This window comes from Lethenteron reissneri, chromosome 3 (assembly GCF_015708825.2).
Source record: "Lethenteron reissneri isolate LAM-NWPU_2019-01 chromosome 3, ASM1570882v1, whole genome shotgun sequence".
Classification (NCBI taxonomy): Eukaryota; Metazoa; Chordata; class Hyperoartia; order Petromyzontiformes; family Petromyzontidae; genus Lethenteron; species Lethenteron reissneri.
In genome coordinates, this window is record NC_083781.1 from 10241489 (window position 1) to 10258421 (window position 16933).

General features: G+C 57.3%; 1 protein-coding gene across 4 annotated transcripts in view; it reads right to left on the reverse strand.

Moving 5' to 3' along the window:
• Nucleotides 1–5062: 5062 nt before the first annotated feature.
• The window catches only part of LOC133346122 (lethal(2) giant larvae protein homolog 1-like), a 66406-nt gene continuing 54535 nt past the window's right edge, over nt 5063–16933 (reverse strand). For 2 of the 4 annotated variants that reach the window (XM_061557550.1, XM_061557567.1), the window contains exons 12-27: nt 16477–16544; nt 15773–15917; nt 15231–15335; nt 14559–14851; nt 14075–14225; nt 13353–13382; nt 12259–12385; nt 11562–11678; nt 10894–11060; nt 9455–9725; nt 9211–9319; nt 8386–8453; nt 8021–8071; nt 7573–7673; nt 6901–6947; nt 5063–5908 (exon numbers count right to left, since the gene is read on the reverse strand). In XM_061557550.1, the coding sequence (XP_061413534.1) occupies nt 6939–6947; nt 7573–7673; nt 8021–8071; nt 8386–8453; nt 9211–9319; nt 9455–9725; nt 10894–11060; nt 11562–11678; nt 12259–12385; nt 13353–13382; nt 14075–14225; nt 14559–14851; nt 15231–15335; nt 15773–15917; nt 16477–16544 (1812 nt within the window). In that variant the 3' untranslated portion in view covers nt 5063–5908; nt 6901–6938. The remainder of the gene's footprint in view (nt 5909–6900; nt 6948–7572; nt 7674–8020; nt 8072–8385; nt 8454–9210; nt 9320–9454; nt 9726–10893; nt 11061–11561; nt 11679–12258; nt 12386–13352; nt 13383–14074; nt 14226–14558; nt 14852–15230; nt 15336–15772; nt 15918–16476; nt 16545–16933) is intronic. The other 2 variants (XM_061557559.1, XM_061557574.1) reach the window with 2 other exon arrangements.

Sequence of the window (16933 nt, forward strand, 5' to 3'; positions counted from 1 at the left end):
ACGATTCTCTGAACCGGTCCTTGGCCTCCCCCCCCCCCTAGGTCGACTCAGCCATTAAATGAGTACCCGGTGCGGAGTGTAAACATCGCCACCGGGGAGACGAAGGCGGCCGGGCGTGGTGCTGGCCACCCAAAACCCCTCTTCGTGTGCCGTGCCGTACCTCGGCAGGTGCTCGCACATACTTGCCCCCAACAATCGACGCGGGCTACACGGGGGACCTTTGTCTTTATGAATATGCAACACGCGTAACACGCACCTGCTGGATCGCGTATCCGTGCCCGAGTCAATGATACCTCAAGAATGTGAAATTCAACTTTATATAATCACGACAACGGTATTCGAACCCGCTGCCTGCCGGGAGGCAGCACTGCCCACGGCTTCGGTACGTGGTTGCACGTGACCCAGCACTGCTGTGGCTGCCAGCAGCAGCAGCAGCGAGGGGGTTGGCGGGTCACACACAGATGGCCGTGAAACCGCCTTCCCACGTGGGTGTCGATGAGGTTGTTGTAACCCCCGGCTGTGGCAGGAGTGTGCGGGTTACTCGGCCGCAGCAATGCGCGGACCCCACACTGATGCATCTGTGCGCGGAGGACCGAGTTCCTGGGCTCCCCTCGCACGCGGAGGGTTTCTCCGGGCGCTCCGGTTTTACTCGCACGCGTAAACACGCGTTCACCGACCGATTGCCGCCTAAATATGTAGAGGACTGCGGAGCTCGGACGGGGAATTTGGTGGCGGTGTGATGGCACAGACGATGATGTGGGGTTGGTGGTGATGGTACAGCGGTGAAGGTTTAGTTTGTGATGTTACGGGGGAGGTGTGATGGCACAGACGATGAGGTGGTGGTGATGGTACAGTGGTGGAGGTTTAGTTTGTGATGTTAGAGAGGATGTGGAGATGTGATTGGCACATATGATGTGGGGGTGGTGGTGATGGTACAGTGGTGGAGGTATAGTTTGTGATGTTACAGAGTGGTGGAGGAGGTGTGATTGCACAGACGACGATGTGGGGTGGTGGTGATGATGAGGCCACTTGTTGAGCTGTCATTTGTGGCCAGCTCGCTTCTGAACATAAGTGAACACCTCAGTGGGCTGTGCCTGGCCAGCATCGGGTAGTGGAGTTGATCTTGTGTTCGGGCGATGTATTTCCATTTCCTTTCCACTGCTCTCGTGTTTTGGCACTGATTGTTGTTGCAACGTTCTCACTTCGTGACTCTACTGGACATCTGTGAAAAATAGCTTTATAGCTCATCGGATTCCTCCAGTATATGTAATAAAATATATATATTCTGATAGCTCATTAATTTTTGAAAACGTCTTAAATAAAAGAAATGCGGCAGGAGAACCCTACGAAACAAAATAAACACATTCCTGCGGAGGGAGCTGGTAGGAACGTTGGGTTGCTCGGTCAATGGCCTGCAGGGTCAACGGCGGCGTGGTGTATTCCGCAAATATGCCCGACTGTGAGGGCGGGCACAAGCCGGCGTGAGTAGGTTAAACGTTGAGTTTTATAAGGGCACCACGGGGTGACCAGCCCCTCCCACCCCCCACCCAGCCCCCCCCTCCCCACCCAGCCCCTCCCCACCCAGCCCCTCCCTGCACGACGGACGGACACAATAATCCCCTGTGGGCTGGTGTAACCAGGAGGTTCCTACCAGTAATATATACCGTACTATACTCCGTGTGGCACGACTTGATAGACGATACGGAAATGAAACCAGCAAATGCCAATTGACAGCGCTGCACCACCGCCACCTGCTGCCCACGAGCCCATCAGTTCAACTCGATGTGTAACAGAACCTCTTGCGAGCACAATCACGATGCAACACGCTGTTTGGTTCCTGGGTAGTGTTATTTTCCTAATTGATTGTGCCTAAAAAGTATATAAAGTGCTATTATTCCCCACAAGCTTTGCTTTTGTGACCAGGGCAGTGATATTTATAAATTTACCTATTTTCAATGAGAAAACGTGTGCATTTGTCTAATTCCTTCACATAAAGTCCTGGTCAGAAAAGCAAAGTTTGTGGGGAATAATAGTCAAGTTCTGTACTTTTGAGGCATACACAATTAGAAAATAACACTTACTAACCAGGAAAAAGTTGTTTTTCGTTCCACAGTGAAATCATCTGGCGACAGCCGCCGCTGCTGCCTTAGGTGCCCAGCCACAGCGAGCGCGCAAGCCGGAGGAGCTAGCAAAACCAAAAAGTCTAGATTTGAAGCTTTCGTGACTGCAAGGATTCATACTCTTAGGTTTTTTCGGTAAAGTCACATAGGGAAAAGTAAATAATAAAATAAATAATAAAATAATGGTGATAATAATAGAAATAAAATAATAAATCCCGAAACGTCGTGATTTACTATTTATTTCTATAATTTAATTATTTATTATTTATTTTTACCTACGTGACTTGACCGAAAAAAACCTAAGAGTATAAAACCAAACAAGCCGAACGGGGAGGAGGCTTTCGCGACCCCACGTGCCGTCCCACGACCTTCCCACGGGGGAGGTCAGCAGCGAAGCGAACCTCAGCGGGAGCTCTGGCGGTAACCAGAGGTCGCAACCGGGTACCCGATACCCGTACCCTACCCGATACCCGGCTACCCGTACCCGGCCGGGTACGGGTACCCGTTTGCGACCCTGGTGCGGCCGGGTACGGGTAGGCCGTGAGTCACTGGTGAGTAACTGTTTGTCACTCATTTCCCAACGTCTTGTCTCTTCTCACAATTCAAGTTCCTAGAATCAACCCACCCGCGCCTGCAACATGGCTTCATCCCAGAGGTCGCAATCAGGTACACGATACCCGTACCCGGCCGGGTATGGGGGTAGGGTACGGGTACGGCCGGGTACGGGTACCCGTTTGCGACCCTGGTGCGGCCGGGTACGGGTTGGCCATGAGTCACTGGTGAGTAACTGTTTGTCACTCATTTCCCAACGTCTTGTCTCTTCTCACAATTCAAGTTCCTAGAATCAACCCACCCGCGCCTGCAACATGGCTTCATCCCAGAGGTCGCAATTAGGTACCCGGTACGGGTAGGGTACGGCCGGGTACGGGTACCCGTTTGTGACCCTGGCGCGGCCGAGTACGGGTAAGGAATCAAAACCCGTTTGCGACCTCTGGCGGTAACCCCGTCCCTCCCTCCCCGCTTCCACGAAACGTTCGCTCCTCGGACGCGAAGGGGTCCGTCTCGGCACCGCTCTGCGGGAGTTCCGGACCGGCTGTTGTTTTGCGGGACCCGGCACCGTTGGGGTAACGTCGTTTTTGAAGGCTTCCTAGGGGGTGGGGGACGCTCAATCAACTGGACGGCAAATCGGCGATCGAAAGCAAATCGTTCCTGGGATAGAAGTTTTATTGGTGTCAAGTGTAGTGCACGGCACACACGCGCGCGCGCGGTTAAGAGAGGGAGGCTTTGCAAAACGAACACCCCCTAACGCCCGGCTACGTTTCGCGTCGATCGGTACGCTACCAAAAATAGGAAAGGGGGGGGGGGGGGTGGTGGAACAAAAAAAACCGAAACACCTCGACGGAAATCGTTAATTCGGAATAAAATATTACACCCACAGAGAAACACCATACCGCAGCCTCTTAAGAAATCGTTATAAAATTACACCATATTGAAAAATGTATACACCTAGATTAAAAATTAACCATTACATGATTAAAAATACTTTACCCCCATTGTACTAAAATATATTTCATTTCATCTAAAATACAGACATTGCATTATCGACGTCGATCGGTTAACAGTTGAAACACGAGAGAAAGCAAGCTTCAAGAATGAGTGACCGCTGTCAAGTCCGGTTAGACAAAGTAAAATAAAAAATCTACGGTGGAGGTGGCGGCAGCAGCATCGCGGACGCGATGTTGCCGGCCGACGCGTGGACTCCGGGAGACACGGACGATCGCGCCGCCCTGCGGAATCGGGGCCCGCGACGCTCGCACAAGGATCGGGAGAAACGACAAACGGTGAGCCAACGATGAACAAACGACGATGAACCAACAAAGATGAACCAACAACTCCCAGAGACCGCCCCACCACTCCAGCAACTCCAAACCACGTGGGTGTTGGTTATCGATAATCGAGTGTCCGCTGGAGGAGTGGAGTGGGGGGGGGGGTAGCACTGAGGAGCAGGGAGGTGGTGAAACACAGCAGCGATGGCTGGGTCCTAACCCCAACCCTCCCCCCCCAACCTCCTCCTCCTCCTCCCTCCTCGCGTGTTCCGTGAGAATGAGCGACGCGCAAACGGTGCGCTGCTAACACCAACACGCAGGAAGGAGGCCCTGGTGGGGAGGGGAGGGGGGGGGCTTCCCCATCATCTCCGAGCTACGTTACCCCCCCCCCACAGCCTTGTCTAGACCACTAGCTCAGCAGAGGCCGAGTGTGTTGTGGCCGAATCGTTGTTTAGGTGGCCGATTCGAGGAAGGATTTGAGAAACCCAGGCAACCACCCCCTGCCGCTGCTGCTGCTCATCTAAAGTGGGCACTGCTCCACCGCCACCACCACCACCAACCTCCCACGCCACACCCCCCCCGCGCCAAACTCGTAAATTAAAAATAAATCTGCCGTGACAGCGGCAACGCCACGACCGGCTCCAGGAGTTCACCAAGGTGCAGGAGTTACCCCCCGGCGCCATAAATATACAGTACATCCGGCCGACTCGTCTTAGCCGCTCACGCTCGCATTCGTTTTCAAATGGTAAACGGTACCACGTCTGCTGGCGGTGGGGGTGTGGGCTGGGGTGGGTTACCTTGCCTGGCAGAAGCAGCAGCAGCCGCCAACACAAGGCCAAGAGAGATGACGACGACGAACCTCGTCAGATGACTTTGCCGGCAGGTATAAAACAATCAGGCGGTGGGGGGGTGATACAATTAGCGTGAGAGACGACTACTCGAAGACATTTTTTTAAGGCATTACCGTGTCCTACGATTTCGGTGCGGGGGGGGAAGAAAATCTGTGGTACGATTAGTGCTGCTACAAAAGTATCGCTGCCGTGAGCGGTCGCTGAAGAAGGAGCCCCCCCCCCCCCCCCATTGAACCTTGTTGTGCTTGGCGATAAGACTGGGGGGGGGGGGGGGGCAGGGGGGGGGGTGGGAGGTCGCACCGCCCAAGGCAAGAACCCTCATCATGCACCCTGAGCCGCGGCAGCGCCGGCTCGGAAAGCCGAACAGCGACCCCCTCCCACCCCACCCCACCCCCACCCCAGGTCTGGATTATCAGAGGCGTAAAGGCACGGACTGGCGGGAGCCTGAGGGTACGGGCTCGACGTTAAGCTGAAGGGACGAGGCATTGTGTGTGCCTGTGTGCGTGTCGCACCTGGGGGGGGGAAACGCGTCCGTGACCTCCTGCAAGCGCTTGGCCTTCCGACACTTCACGTGGCCGCAATGTGCGTCTAAGCACGGCACAAGCGTCACGGTGACGTCACCGCCACTTAGTGGTGAACGGCGGTTGTTGTTGTTGTTGTGCGTGTGTACGTGCGTGCGGCGAATGACGGCTGTTGTTGTTGTTGTATTTGTTGGGGGAGCGGTAGCGTAGCGGGCCAGCGCACAAAGCTACGGACCCGGCGCACAGAGTTCGATTCCCGCTCACGACCAGGAACAGTGGCGATTATCTGAACCAGCCCTGGGCCTCCCCTTGGGTCGACTGAGCCTTAAATGAGTATCTGATGCGGTGTGTAAACATCAGCACTGGGGAGACTGGCCACACGACCCCCTCTCGTGCGCCGTGCCGGCTTTCATAGGCGCTGCTACTCGCTAACAGCACTTGCCCCAAACAGCCTGTTGAAGAAGGCTATGTAGGGGTGATATTTGTCTTTGCGTGCGGTGTGTGAATCCGTTGGGGTCTTCGCTGGCGAGCGACGGGTGTGGGGGGAGAGAGAGAGTGAGAAGGTAGGTTCCAGGAGCCGTCGGTTAACTCTGCGGAACAAGCGGGAGGGGAAGAGACAACTCGGGATGAATGAGACGAAACCGACGGGAGCTCTTGGGAGCATCAGTAGCAGTGGCAGCATCAGGGGTAGTAGGGGCAGCAGTAGCAGCAGTATCAGCAGTGGCATCAACAGTGGCATCAGCAGTGGTAGCAGCGGTAGCGGCAGCAGGGGCGGTAGCAGTAGCAGCAGCAGCAGCAGTGGTAGTAGGAGCAGTAGGAGCAGCAGTAGCAGCAGTGACAGCAGTGGCAGCAGCAGTGGTAGCAGCAGTAGCAGCAGTATCAGCAGCAGCAGTATCAGCAGCAGTAGCAGCAGCAGCAGTATCAGCAGCAGTAGTAGCAGCAGCAGTAGCAGCAGTATCAGCAGCAGCATCAGCAGCAGTAGCAGCAGGGGCAGTAGCAGCAGCAGCAGTATCAGCAGTAGCAGCAGTATCAGCAGCAGTATCAGCAGTAGCAGCAGCAGTATCAGCAGCAGTATCAGTATCAGCATCAGCAGCAGTATCAGCATCAGCAGCAGTATCAGCAGCAGTAGCAGCAGTATCAGCAGCAGTAGCAGCAACACGACGCGATCGACGCGACGCTCATCGCCGACGACACCCGAACCGCCGACGCGGTGGGTCGCTCCGCCGCACCGGGGTGCCACTCTCCGCCACTCGCGGGTTCCCGGGAGAGTCACTCCACGAATCGCTCCACGAAGCCCACGCCCGACATCGCGCGGGGACCTCACGACGCGACCGCACGTCAACACGGATTTGCGCAAACGACAAGTTTGGGGGGAGAATCAACACGGTTGCCGTTGTGGACGACGTAACGGCACGCAAAGCCGACAGGCCCTGGTTTGTCTCTCTCCCTAGAATTTGAGCAATGCTGTAAATTAAAAGCATTTCTTTGTCTCTCTCCGCACTGCCATCTACCGACAACAAGGTAGCGGAAACGTGACGTAACGAGGTGGGGCGTCGGTTTAAAAACGAATGAGAGCACTTACATCTCCGCGCAAAAACAGTATCCATCCTGCTTCTCGAGTCAGGGCGCCTACAGAGCGGAAGGGGGGGGGGAGAGGTGATGGTGTTAGCGTGCTCATCCACACATCCGTTCGTCAAATCCTAACTTCTCATCCTCTCACATTCTCCCTTGCCATCCTCTTATTGCAAGACCCTCCGCCACCCGACACAGCCAAACAAGATGAGATTGTCGCGCTCGCAAGCATCCAACGCTACCAATCACCATCATCATCATTATTTTTAACGCTTCGGCTCGCGAGCGAGAGAGGGGGGGGAGACAGAACAGCTCTCACAACCATGTACCCCCCGCGCTACATAAGGACGGGCGCTAGTTTTTGCTAGCGTCGCCGGCGTCACCAGCATTTCACCGCCGGGCAACCAGGGCATGCGGGGAAGCGTGTGAGGCAGCGTGCGGGACAGCGTGCGGGACAGCGGGCGGGACAGCGTGCGGGGCAGCGTGTGGGGCAGCGTGCGGGGCAGCGTGCGGGGCAGCGTGCGGGACAGCGTGCGGGACAGCGTGCGGGGCAGCGTGCGGGGCAGCGTGCGGGCCAGCGTGCGGGCCAGCGTGCGGGCCAGCGTGCGGGGCAGCGTGCGGGACAGCGTGCGGGGCAGCGTGCGGGGCAGCGTGCGGGGCAGCGTGCGACCCCATCCCTCACCGGCTTGGCTCCCACGCGACCACCGGCCTTGGCCTCCGCAGCCGCAGCCGCCGCCGCCGCGTTAGACGAGCTCAGGGTCTCCTGAATCTCCTCCAGCACGGCTGGGATGGGGATGGGGCGGGGGCGACAATCGGCACTCCGCGTTACACGTGCGCCCCCGCGCGATACAAAGACAAAGATCCCACGCCTCTTACCCGTACAGACTCTTACAGGCTGTGGCGGGGGGGGGAAGTGCCGTGTCGGCCGCAACCACGGGGTGAGTGGCAAACACCACGCTCGGCTGGCCAATCGGAGGTGCTGGTGGTATGAATATGAGTAACAAAACTGATGAAATTATGAGCTCCCAGGAGGACGGCCACGTGGCTGAATAATTTATTTCTTTTGAACGTTCTTTCCCCCCCCACGTGTAGAGACAGACGCTGTGGAGTCAAGAAGGATTGGTACTCACACGAGTCGGTCAACAGGGCGTTCTCCATGATCTTTCCCTTCTTCTTACCTGCTGGAAGAAATCCACAGTTCAAGGAAGCCACAAACCACACGGAGACAGAGATCCACACTGCCCCCCCCACGGCATTACAACGGCTCGTGTTCCCACGTTACAGTGGCACGCTCCCCCGCGTTGTACCAAAACGCATTGCAGTGCGTCTTCGCGAAACGGTACCCATTTGATCCACTTAACACATTCAGCCTTTTTCTCAAGGACGCAAACCCAAACGTCACGTGGAGGTACGACGGGAGGCCGCGTGTGTGAACATCACCTACTCCCAAACGACACGGGGAGTTACGACAGGCGCCTGCGTGTGTGAACGTCACCTTCTCCGACAGACGAGCTGCTCCCATTGCTCCTCGTGCTGTTCCTCTGCCTGTCCTTGGCCGAATGCCTGCAAGAAGGGGGTTTCGTCGCGGCAATAAACCGGCTTTGCAATCGAGAACACACCGAGGGGGGCCATCGTTCTTTGCCGGCGCCCCGCGCAATTAAGCCGCCCACCCCCCCCCGCGCCACATTGTTCTCCGCTCACCGTGAACGTTTAGCTTAAAAATTTGAGCCGGTACATAACCGCTCGCTCTATATGTCCGACGATCGTTCGTGGTTTTTGTTCCACGCATTGTCGGTCAAGACTCCCACGTTTTGCTTCACTTGATCTGTGTCGTTGGCGCGTTCTTTTATTTTTTCTTGCGCCGGGACATTTTTTTTTTTTAAACCCGCAACTTCGCCTGTAACCTTGTTTGAAGCGATGTTTGCTGGATGTAACTGGGACCACCCCCTCCTGCAAGTGATGCATGCATGCATGTAGAACTTATTTCGCACCGTATGTAGCCAAGCACGCAATTCGGAGGTGCGAGGGAATGAGAACGAACTAAACACGACTGTGATAAACTCAACTCAACTGCACTGGGATTACACGGAGCGCTCATTACTGCCCCACACTGGAAGACTTGCCCATTCGCCGGCTGGTGGCTGCATTGACGTTGAGCTGCGTCGGGAGAGCTGCCACCTTCCTCTAAGCTCGACCACATAGCGGCAATCATCGCCCCTTCGTGGCAGGCTCGTGCACAGGGACAGCTGCCGCTGGAACGCTAGAGAGGAAGTGGGGATGTACGGCAGGTGCCTCGAGGTGGGGTGAGGGGGTGGGTCACCTGGTGGGGACGTCGCGAGCCTTGGGCTGCACGGCGCACAGCGGCTCCGTGATGCTCTTTGCGGAGAGGGAGAAGCGCTCAAACTCCGACGGGGAGATCAGATAGAAGCCTGGGACACGACCGGACACACGAGCACATACGCCTGTATCTCCCTCGTGGGGTGGAAGCAGTGGGGGAGGTGGTGGGGTGGAGGAGGAGGGGGGGGTGGCGAGCTGGTGGGCGTCCGCGGTAGCCGAGTCCTCACCCTGTCCCGACTTGGTGAAGACGCAGGAGGCGATGCCGCTCACGTCCTCCCGGCGCATGCAGCCGTGGCGCGCCTGCAGGCGCAGTGCGGGCACGCTGTAGGCGTGCACCTCGCCCAGGTTGGTGAGGCACACGAGGCAGCTCTCGCTGTAGTCTTCCCCCGCCGGCGCCGCGCTGGCGAACGTGGCCAGCGCCACCTTGCGCACGCGCGACCCCTCCGTCGCCGTCAGCTTGAACTTGTTCTTGGCGCCGACGCGCGGCAGTGCGAACACCTGTCGGGCGTGGGCGGGCACGGGCGCGGGCGCGGTGAGACGTCAGCCGAACTAACGTGGCCCTCCGTTACTTTTATTTTACCAGGCAAGGCCCACGGAGCTACGTAGCAGTCTTTTTCAGAATCGAGTTAGCTACAGATGGATAGCTCGATGAAGTGTCTCATCACGTGGAAATGTGTCGCAGCCAAAAACTCCCGCAAGAGCAGCCTTCGAGAGCATTCATCGTAAACGTTTCACTCGATCCACGTTCACACGAAGCAGCAGCAGCACAATCCCCTGGCGAACAGGGACCCCATCCCCCCTCTACTGTCCCGCACAGGAAGAGGCTCTCGCGCAGGCAACATGCACACCTTGTATGTTTGTTAAGTTGAACTTCTTTCGCGCCGTATGTAGCCAACCCTGCTAATCGGAGGAAGGACAAGCAACTAGCAACAAAATCAGTTCTGAAAAAATTTAGTTTTCAATCTCGATTATTTTAAAGTGCACAACTTCAGTGGGATTCCTAATACCGGCAGAGCGTCCCTGATGACTGCAGAAGTGCATCTGACAGTGCCGTGCGATGCAGTTGCCACCGTCTTTGTTCGATGGCCGAGCCAAAAGCCATTGCTGCTGCTGCTGCGATAATGACAGTTTGAGTTGGAGTAAGATCTCTCGCGAGGTCTTACCCGAGTCTCAAGACTCTTTCCTCAGTAGGGCCCTGCTACATTTGGGTTCCACCATTGGAACCTCCTTTGCCAGTAGTAAAATATGATTGTTTTTTTACCCTTTTATCTGGCAACAAAACTGACACCTTTTTTACAAGGAGTCATGTTTGCATTGACCACAATACCTGCGGTCGGAATGCAGGTATTGTGGCCAATGCAAACATGACTCCTTGTAAAAAAGGTGTCAGTTTTGTTGCCAGATAAAAGGGTAGAAAAACAATTATTACATTTGGGTTGTTGGCCAATGCCAATAATGGGAGAGTTTGGCTTCTTGTTGGATAAAACCGGAGAACCCGGAGCAAACCCATCACGCACGCATATGCGGGGTGGCGGGGTGCGACACGCAAAGCCTCCGCACAGATAGATTCAAGAATCCATGGCTGCGCTTCCTTCTCCTGGCCACCTTGCAGCCGGCCAGGCTGCAGCAGCAGCTGGCACACCACTCGCGTCGTCTCTGTCCGCACCTTGAACTGCTCCTCGGAGATGATCAGCAGCGAGTGGCTTGAGCCCATCTCGGGCGACTTGGCCAGGTCGTGCAGCACTTCTAGCGGCTCGGGCAGGGGGCTGCCCTTCCCGTCCAGCACGGTGAGGCCCACCACGGGGGCCCGGTGCATCAGCTGGATCTCCTTGGCTGCGCGCGCGGGGTCCACGTGGGCCCACGAAAGACAAAGACGCCCAACCTCCGTGTAAAACTTAGAGCGGACTTTTCGATTTAAAGCTTTCGTGACTGCAGGGATTGATCTTCTTGGTTCTTTCGGTAAAGTCACGTAGAAGGGAAGTAATAAAATAATAAAAATAAAACATAATAAAATAATTCTCACGACGTTTCGGCCACAACGCAAGCAGCCGTCTTCACCTAAGGACATCAGTGCGGCCGTTTTTCGCTTGGTTAACTTCCTCAACAGCAACACAACTTGACACTAAAGTTTTGTTCATGCTGGATCATCTGTACGGAAGTCACCCACGCTACCCGCCCCCCCCCCCCCCATTATGGATGGACAAGAGAACCAGACGGATGCACTAAGTACGTACGGACATACGGACCCGCTTATCACCCTTCGTCGGGAAGCGTTTAACGAATATCACCGGTTGGCAATCGGGGCAACCCCCCGCCGGCACGCCTGGTACGTACCTAGCCGAGCTTCCACCGGAGTCTCCGATCGGCGCTCAGACGACGGCACGTCGATGGTGTAGGCGAAGATGATGCCAGCGTTGGTGCCGGCCCACAGGCTGGGTCCGTGGTGTGATCCTGGGTCCGTAAAGACAACAAAACACAAACGCTGATTTTCAATAAACACCACTTGGCTGCATCCGCCGAGCAACAACTATAATTTGTGTTGCATTCGCACGGCGCTCCCCGTAACATAACAGAACATATCAGAGTGCAGGGCATTTATTTACACATTAATTTTTTAGCCAAGGGGAGGGACCCAAGGGAACCCCCCACTGCTACCACCGAATGAGAGGAGTGAGCTGCCGGTCAGGAGAGGTGAGCGAGCGGATGAGCGAGCAGGTGAGCGGACGAGCGAGTGGTTGAGCGTGCGAGAGCGAGCGGGAGTGCGAATGAGTGGGCGAGCAGGCGATCGAGCGGGTGTGCGAGTGAGCGGGTGTGTGAGTGAGCGAGTGGTTGAGCGGGTGAGTGAGCGGGTGAGTGGGCTAACGAGCGGGTGAGCGAGCGGGCGTGCGAGTGAGCGGGCGAGCGAGCGGGCGAACGAGCGGTTGAGCGAGCGGGGGTGCGAGTGAACGAGCGGGTGAGCGAGTGAGCGGGTGAGCGGGCGAACGAGCGGGTGAGCGAGCGAGCGAGCGGGCGAGCGGGTGAGCGAGCGGACCGTCACGCAGGAACGTGTCGGCGAAGTAAATGCACTTGACGACGCCGGAGAGGGAGTCGTCGGCGGAGCGAGCCTCGATGCGGCGCTGCACGGGCGCCAGCTCCACCTCGCCCTCTGCCTCCTGCACCTGCACACAAAGACAAAGATCCCCCCCCAAGCTGTGTAGCCTTAGCAGCCGGTAAGGGGCAAGTGCCGTTCGCGAGCAGCGCCTACGAAGGCCGGCACGACACACGATGGGGTGGGCGGCCAGCACCACGCCCGGTCGCCTTCGTCTCCCAAGTGGCAATGTTTACACAGCGGTACCCGTTTTTAGGTTGAGTAGACCTCGGGGAGGCCTAGAACCAGTTCAGATAATCGTCACTGATGTTGGCCGCATTCGAACTTGGGTCGCCGGGTTCGTAGCGCAGCATGCCAATCGCTACATTACACGTGCGCGCGCACAACACACGCACACACCAAACACACACGCACACACCAAACTCGCACATACACGCACAAGCACACATACGTACACACACGCACGCTGACACACACACACACGCTGACACGCACGTGCACACGGGCGTACACTCGCCAGCATGGGCAGGCGGGCGGGCGGGCACACGCACGCACGGACAAACGCGACCGTGCACGCAGATGGATGCGCATGCACATGCTCGGACACGGGATGCACATGCCACGGTGAACGAAACGGGCACGAAGATCCCGCGTGCAGCCTTACCGATTTATATAGCGCCTTATTGCAAGGTCGCTTTACAGCAATGACAAAACTGCACGTAAGATGACAGTGGTTGAGATAAAAGATTGGGGGCGTTATTAAGAGTGGTGGTGTAGTTACGGTGACAGGAGAACAGGCGCGGATGGTTAAGGAGGGGGTTAGGGTCGGCCTGGTCGTAACTGGGGGGGGGGGGGGGGGGGGGCAGTGCACCCCACGCATCGTGACACCCACAGCAGTGGTAAGGCTACCCCCCCCCCACTCGAGGACATGCGGTGACGGCAAATCATCGTGGACATTCACGCGTGGAAGCTCGTGACACAGGGTTAGTGGGTGATCCCCCATTGCCTCTCGTGAAAGGGGTAAACCCATCACTTACTTTATCCAGGCGGCCCTGAGTACTGACACACTGACAAAAAAACGACAATAACAACACATACACATTTGTATTTCACAAAGTTACATCCACAAGAAGAACCCCCCCGCCCCACCGGGCAGCAGCCTCTAACAGAGCGAGTAGCACCTACGAAGGCCGCCACGGCGCACAAAGTGGGTGGGCCAGCACCGCGCCCCAGTGCTGACGCGTTTGCACGCCGCATCGGGGACTCATTCTAGCGGCGAGACCACCTAGGGGGAGGCCCAGGTCCGGTTCAGGAATCCCTCGCCGCTAAATTGTAGCGGTGGTCAGGAATCGAACCCGGGTTGCCGGGTTTGTGGCGCGGCGTGCTAACCGCAGCGCCGCCCACCATCACCACCAGCCACATTTGTTGCAGTCATAATGCAAAAAAAAACATGTTTTTTGTTTGCATTACATGTTTTTTGTTTGCATTATGACTGCAGGTATTGTGGTCTATGCAAACGTGACTCCTTGTAAAAAAGGTGTCAGTTTTGTTGCCAGATAGAAGGGTAAAAAAACCAATTATCATATTTTTTACTGGCAAATGAGGTTCCAATGGTAAAAACAAAATGTCAAGGATGAATATCAAAGGCAGGCCACTCTCCCTGCCCGCTCTCGCCGTATCGCTGCGACGCGGCTCACGCCGGCCAGAGGGCCGCACGGGGGCCGCACGTTGGCCGCGTGCTGGTGGCTGCTGCGGGCACCTTGTTGGCGCCGTCCCTGGGCGGCCGCTTGCGCCCCGACGCGCGGCTCTTGCTGATCCTGCGGAACGACTGGCGCAGGGACTTCTTGAGCGACTTGACGCGCGACAGGGGGCCCTCCAGCGCCAGCGCGTCGTTGGGGTGCAGCGTGCACCTGGCACGGGGGGAAGGGGAGGAGGGGGTGGGGTGAGGAGAGACACGGACGCCATAGAGCGGCGATGCGCTCGTCGTTAGCTCGGTAGTCCGCGCGTCCCCGGTCCGCTTCCTAATATCGGAAGGAAGAGCGTTCCAGACGGCCGCAGAAGCACATCTGAACGCGCGCGTCGCAAACGAGCTCTCATCTCAACCGTTGCATTGCTACACGTACCACTAGCACACGTTACTATCATTACGCTTGTTTACCCAGCAAAGCCTCAGGGAGTCTCGTGACTCAGAACAGCGGCCACTCAACGTCTAAAAAAAACTAAAAAAATTCCCGGACGCTCACTTGGACATAACGGCCCGGCGCTGCTGGAGGTCGAACAGCGCCAGCCCGTGGCTGGTGCCGAACGCCACGAGGCGCCACTCGGGGTGCAGCGCCAGCGACGTGACGGACGCCGGGGGCGAGCACTGCACCAGCAGCTGCGGCTGGAAGCCGGCGGGGAAGCGGATGCGGCCGGCGCGCTGCGTCAGCCGCTCGTGTCCCTTCCAGCGGAACGTCTCGTTCTCCTCGAGCAGGTCCACCGTGTACACGTCCACCTCGTGCTCCACCTCGTCGTCGTTCAGCTCCATCACCAGCACCTGCGGCGGAGGGGGATGAGGAGAAGTAGTAGGGGCGCGGACCTTTGGCCTGCGGGTTGCCTAGGTGCGCCTTCGACCTGCGGTTAAAACGGTCGGCTACGTTTTCTGTATCCCCCCGTTACTGGAATTCTTCGGCGTGACTCGGGTTAAGTTTAAATAATAATTAAAAAACCGGTTGGCCACGTACGGTGCGGAAGAAGTTCAACATGCAAACGTACGGACGCACCGAGCTGCCATAAATCACCGCGTCGTTTACAGCGGGGCTGGGAAACCTCTGCAAAGATAAAGATCCCCCACCCGCTGTATAGCCTGAACAGAGGTTTGGGGCAAGTGCCGTGAAGGCCGAGGTGCAGACCACGGGGTCGTGTGGTGCCATTACCTGTCCAGCCGAGCCAGCCAACGCCATCTGCCCACTGAACTTGCACAGGGAGATCTTCTGAATGCCAAGCCGTGGGTCATCGCTATAGGGGTCGAAGCAGCCCACCTGTTGGTACCAACAACACACGTAACAAAACACGTGCGCACACACACACACACACAAGCGTATTACAATCGCCAGTTGCCTACGGACGGAATCACTGGACCCTTTGGGTCGCTAAGTCGCTCACCCCACTGGTCCGTATTCACGTTATTTGTGTTCAAAACACACGCACGTCCGGAGCATTGTGAATCGCCTTGATCCCGGTAGAATAGATCATCTACGTCGCTCGCACACTCACATCTAAGCAGACAGCATCACTGAACTGGCTGCCCGTGGGATAGCTAGGTGTACCTTCGGCCCGCGGGTCGGCTAAGTGTACCTCTGGCCTGTGGGTCGGCTAGACACGCCGCTTTTGGCCTACGCGTCAGCTAGACGTACCTTCGGCCCGTGGGTCGGCTAGGCGTACCTCTGGCCCGTGGTGGGTTTTTGGCTCGGCGTACCTTCCGGAAGGGCGGCCACTCCTCGTCCTCGCCCTCCGCGGCGTGGTCGGCCTCGGTGAGGAACACGTTGGCCGTGCCCAGCTTGTAGAGCTGCTTCAGCGCCACCCCCGACGCGTCCCAGAACCGCACCGAGCCGTCCTCGTGTCTGGGCACGGCAACGGGGGGTGGGGGTACAGGGGAGCGGGGATCATGGCTTAGCCGGGCAGCCCACGGCCAGGCAGCACCAGCATCCCCACCGCTCGTTTTCTCCGGTTGCCCCTCCCGTAACGTTGTTTGGCACCGTGTCCAGAGGTTATCGGGCCACGCGCTAGGAGCTTCACGAGCACGTGGAAGCGAAACGTCGGACATCGCACCAAACAATGCACGCAGCACCACCCAGAGAGAGAGCCGTACGGCGCTTCTCATTTACGTGGTGGCATAGCAGCACCAACACAGACCACCACACACACACGACAGCAGCAGCAAGAGCAATGCGATGGCAGCGTCGGGTCTGCGGCACCAAGTGCATAACACGAACCAGAGCGGGCGCCACGAATAACAAGACGAGATTCAACGCAACGATGCGAGCAGCGGCCGGCGCGTTGGAACGCGGTTAATCGATGCCCCCCCCCCCCTGCCCCCACACCCCTCATCCGCCACGAGCCGTACGGCGTGGGGGCGGCAAGACGATCACGCGCACGCGGCCGCCCACGCCGGCGCCGTACCCAGTGAGCAGCAGGTCTCTCAGCGCGGGCTCCGTGTTCCTGTTGATGCCTCCGTTGACGGGCCACTCCTGCGGCGACGACAGGGAGAGGGAACGGGGGCGCACGTCAAAGAGATCGAAGCGAGCGGCACGGTCGGTCGGTGCAGCGCCGCGGATTGATTAAACCGTTCCAGGGCTTCAGCTCAGGCCGTGGACTCTGCATGCCTAGATGACGCGCCACGCCTTTGCCAGAATTTTTCTTTCATTCGTTTTTTCCGCGGCCGCTCCGGTATACTCCCAGGCGGAAAAAACTCTCATGAATTGACCGATTATAATTAACACCTCAATATATATAGAGGACCAGCAGAGCTTGGGCAAATGTTGGTAGTGGCGGCTGACCACCTTCGTGGTTGCCGCCGCCGCCTTTGCCGCACGTCTGCGGTTCCTCCTCACGCCTCTGGGTCGTTCCCTCTCTCTTT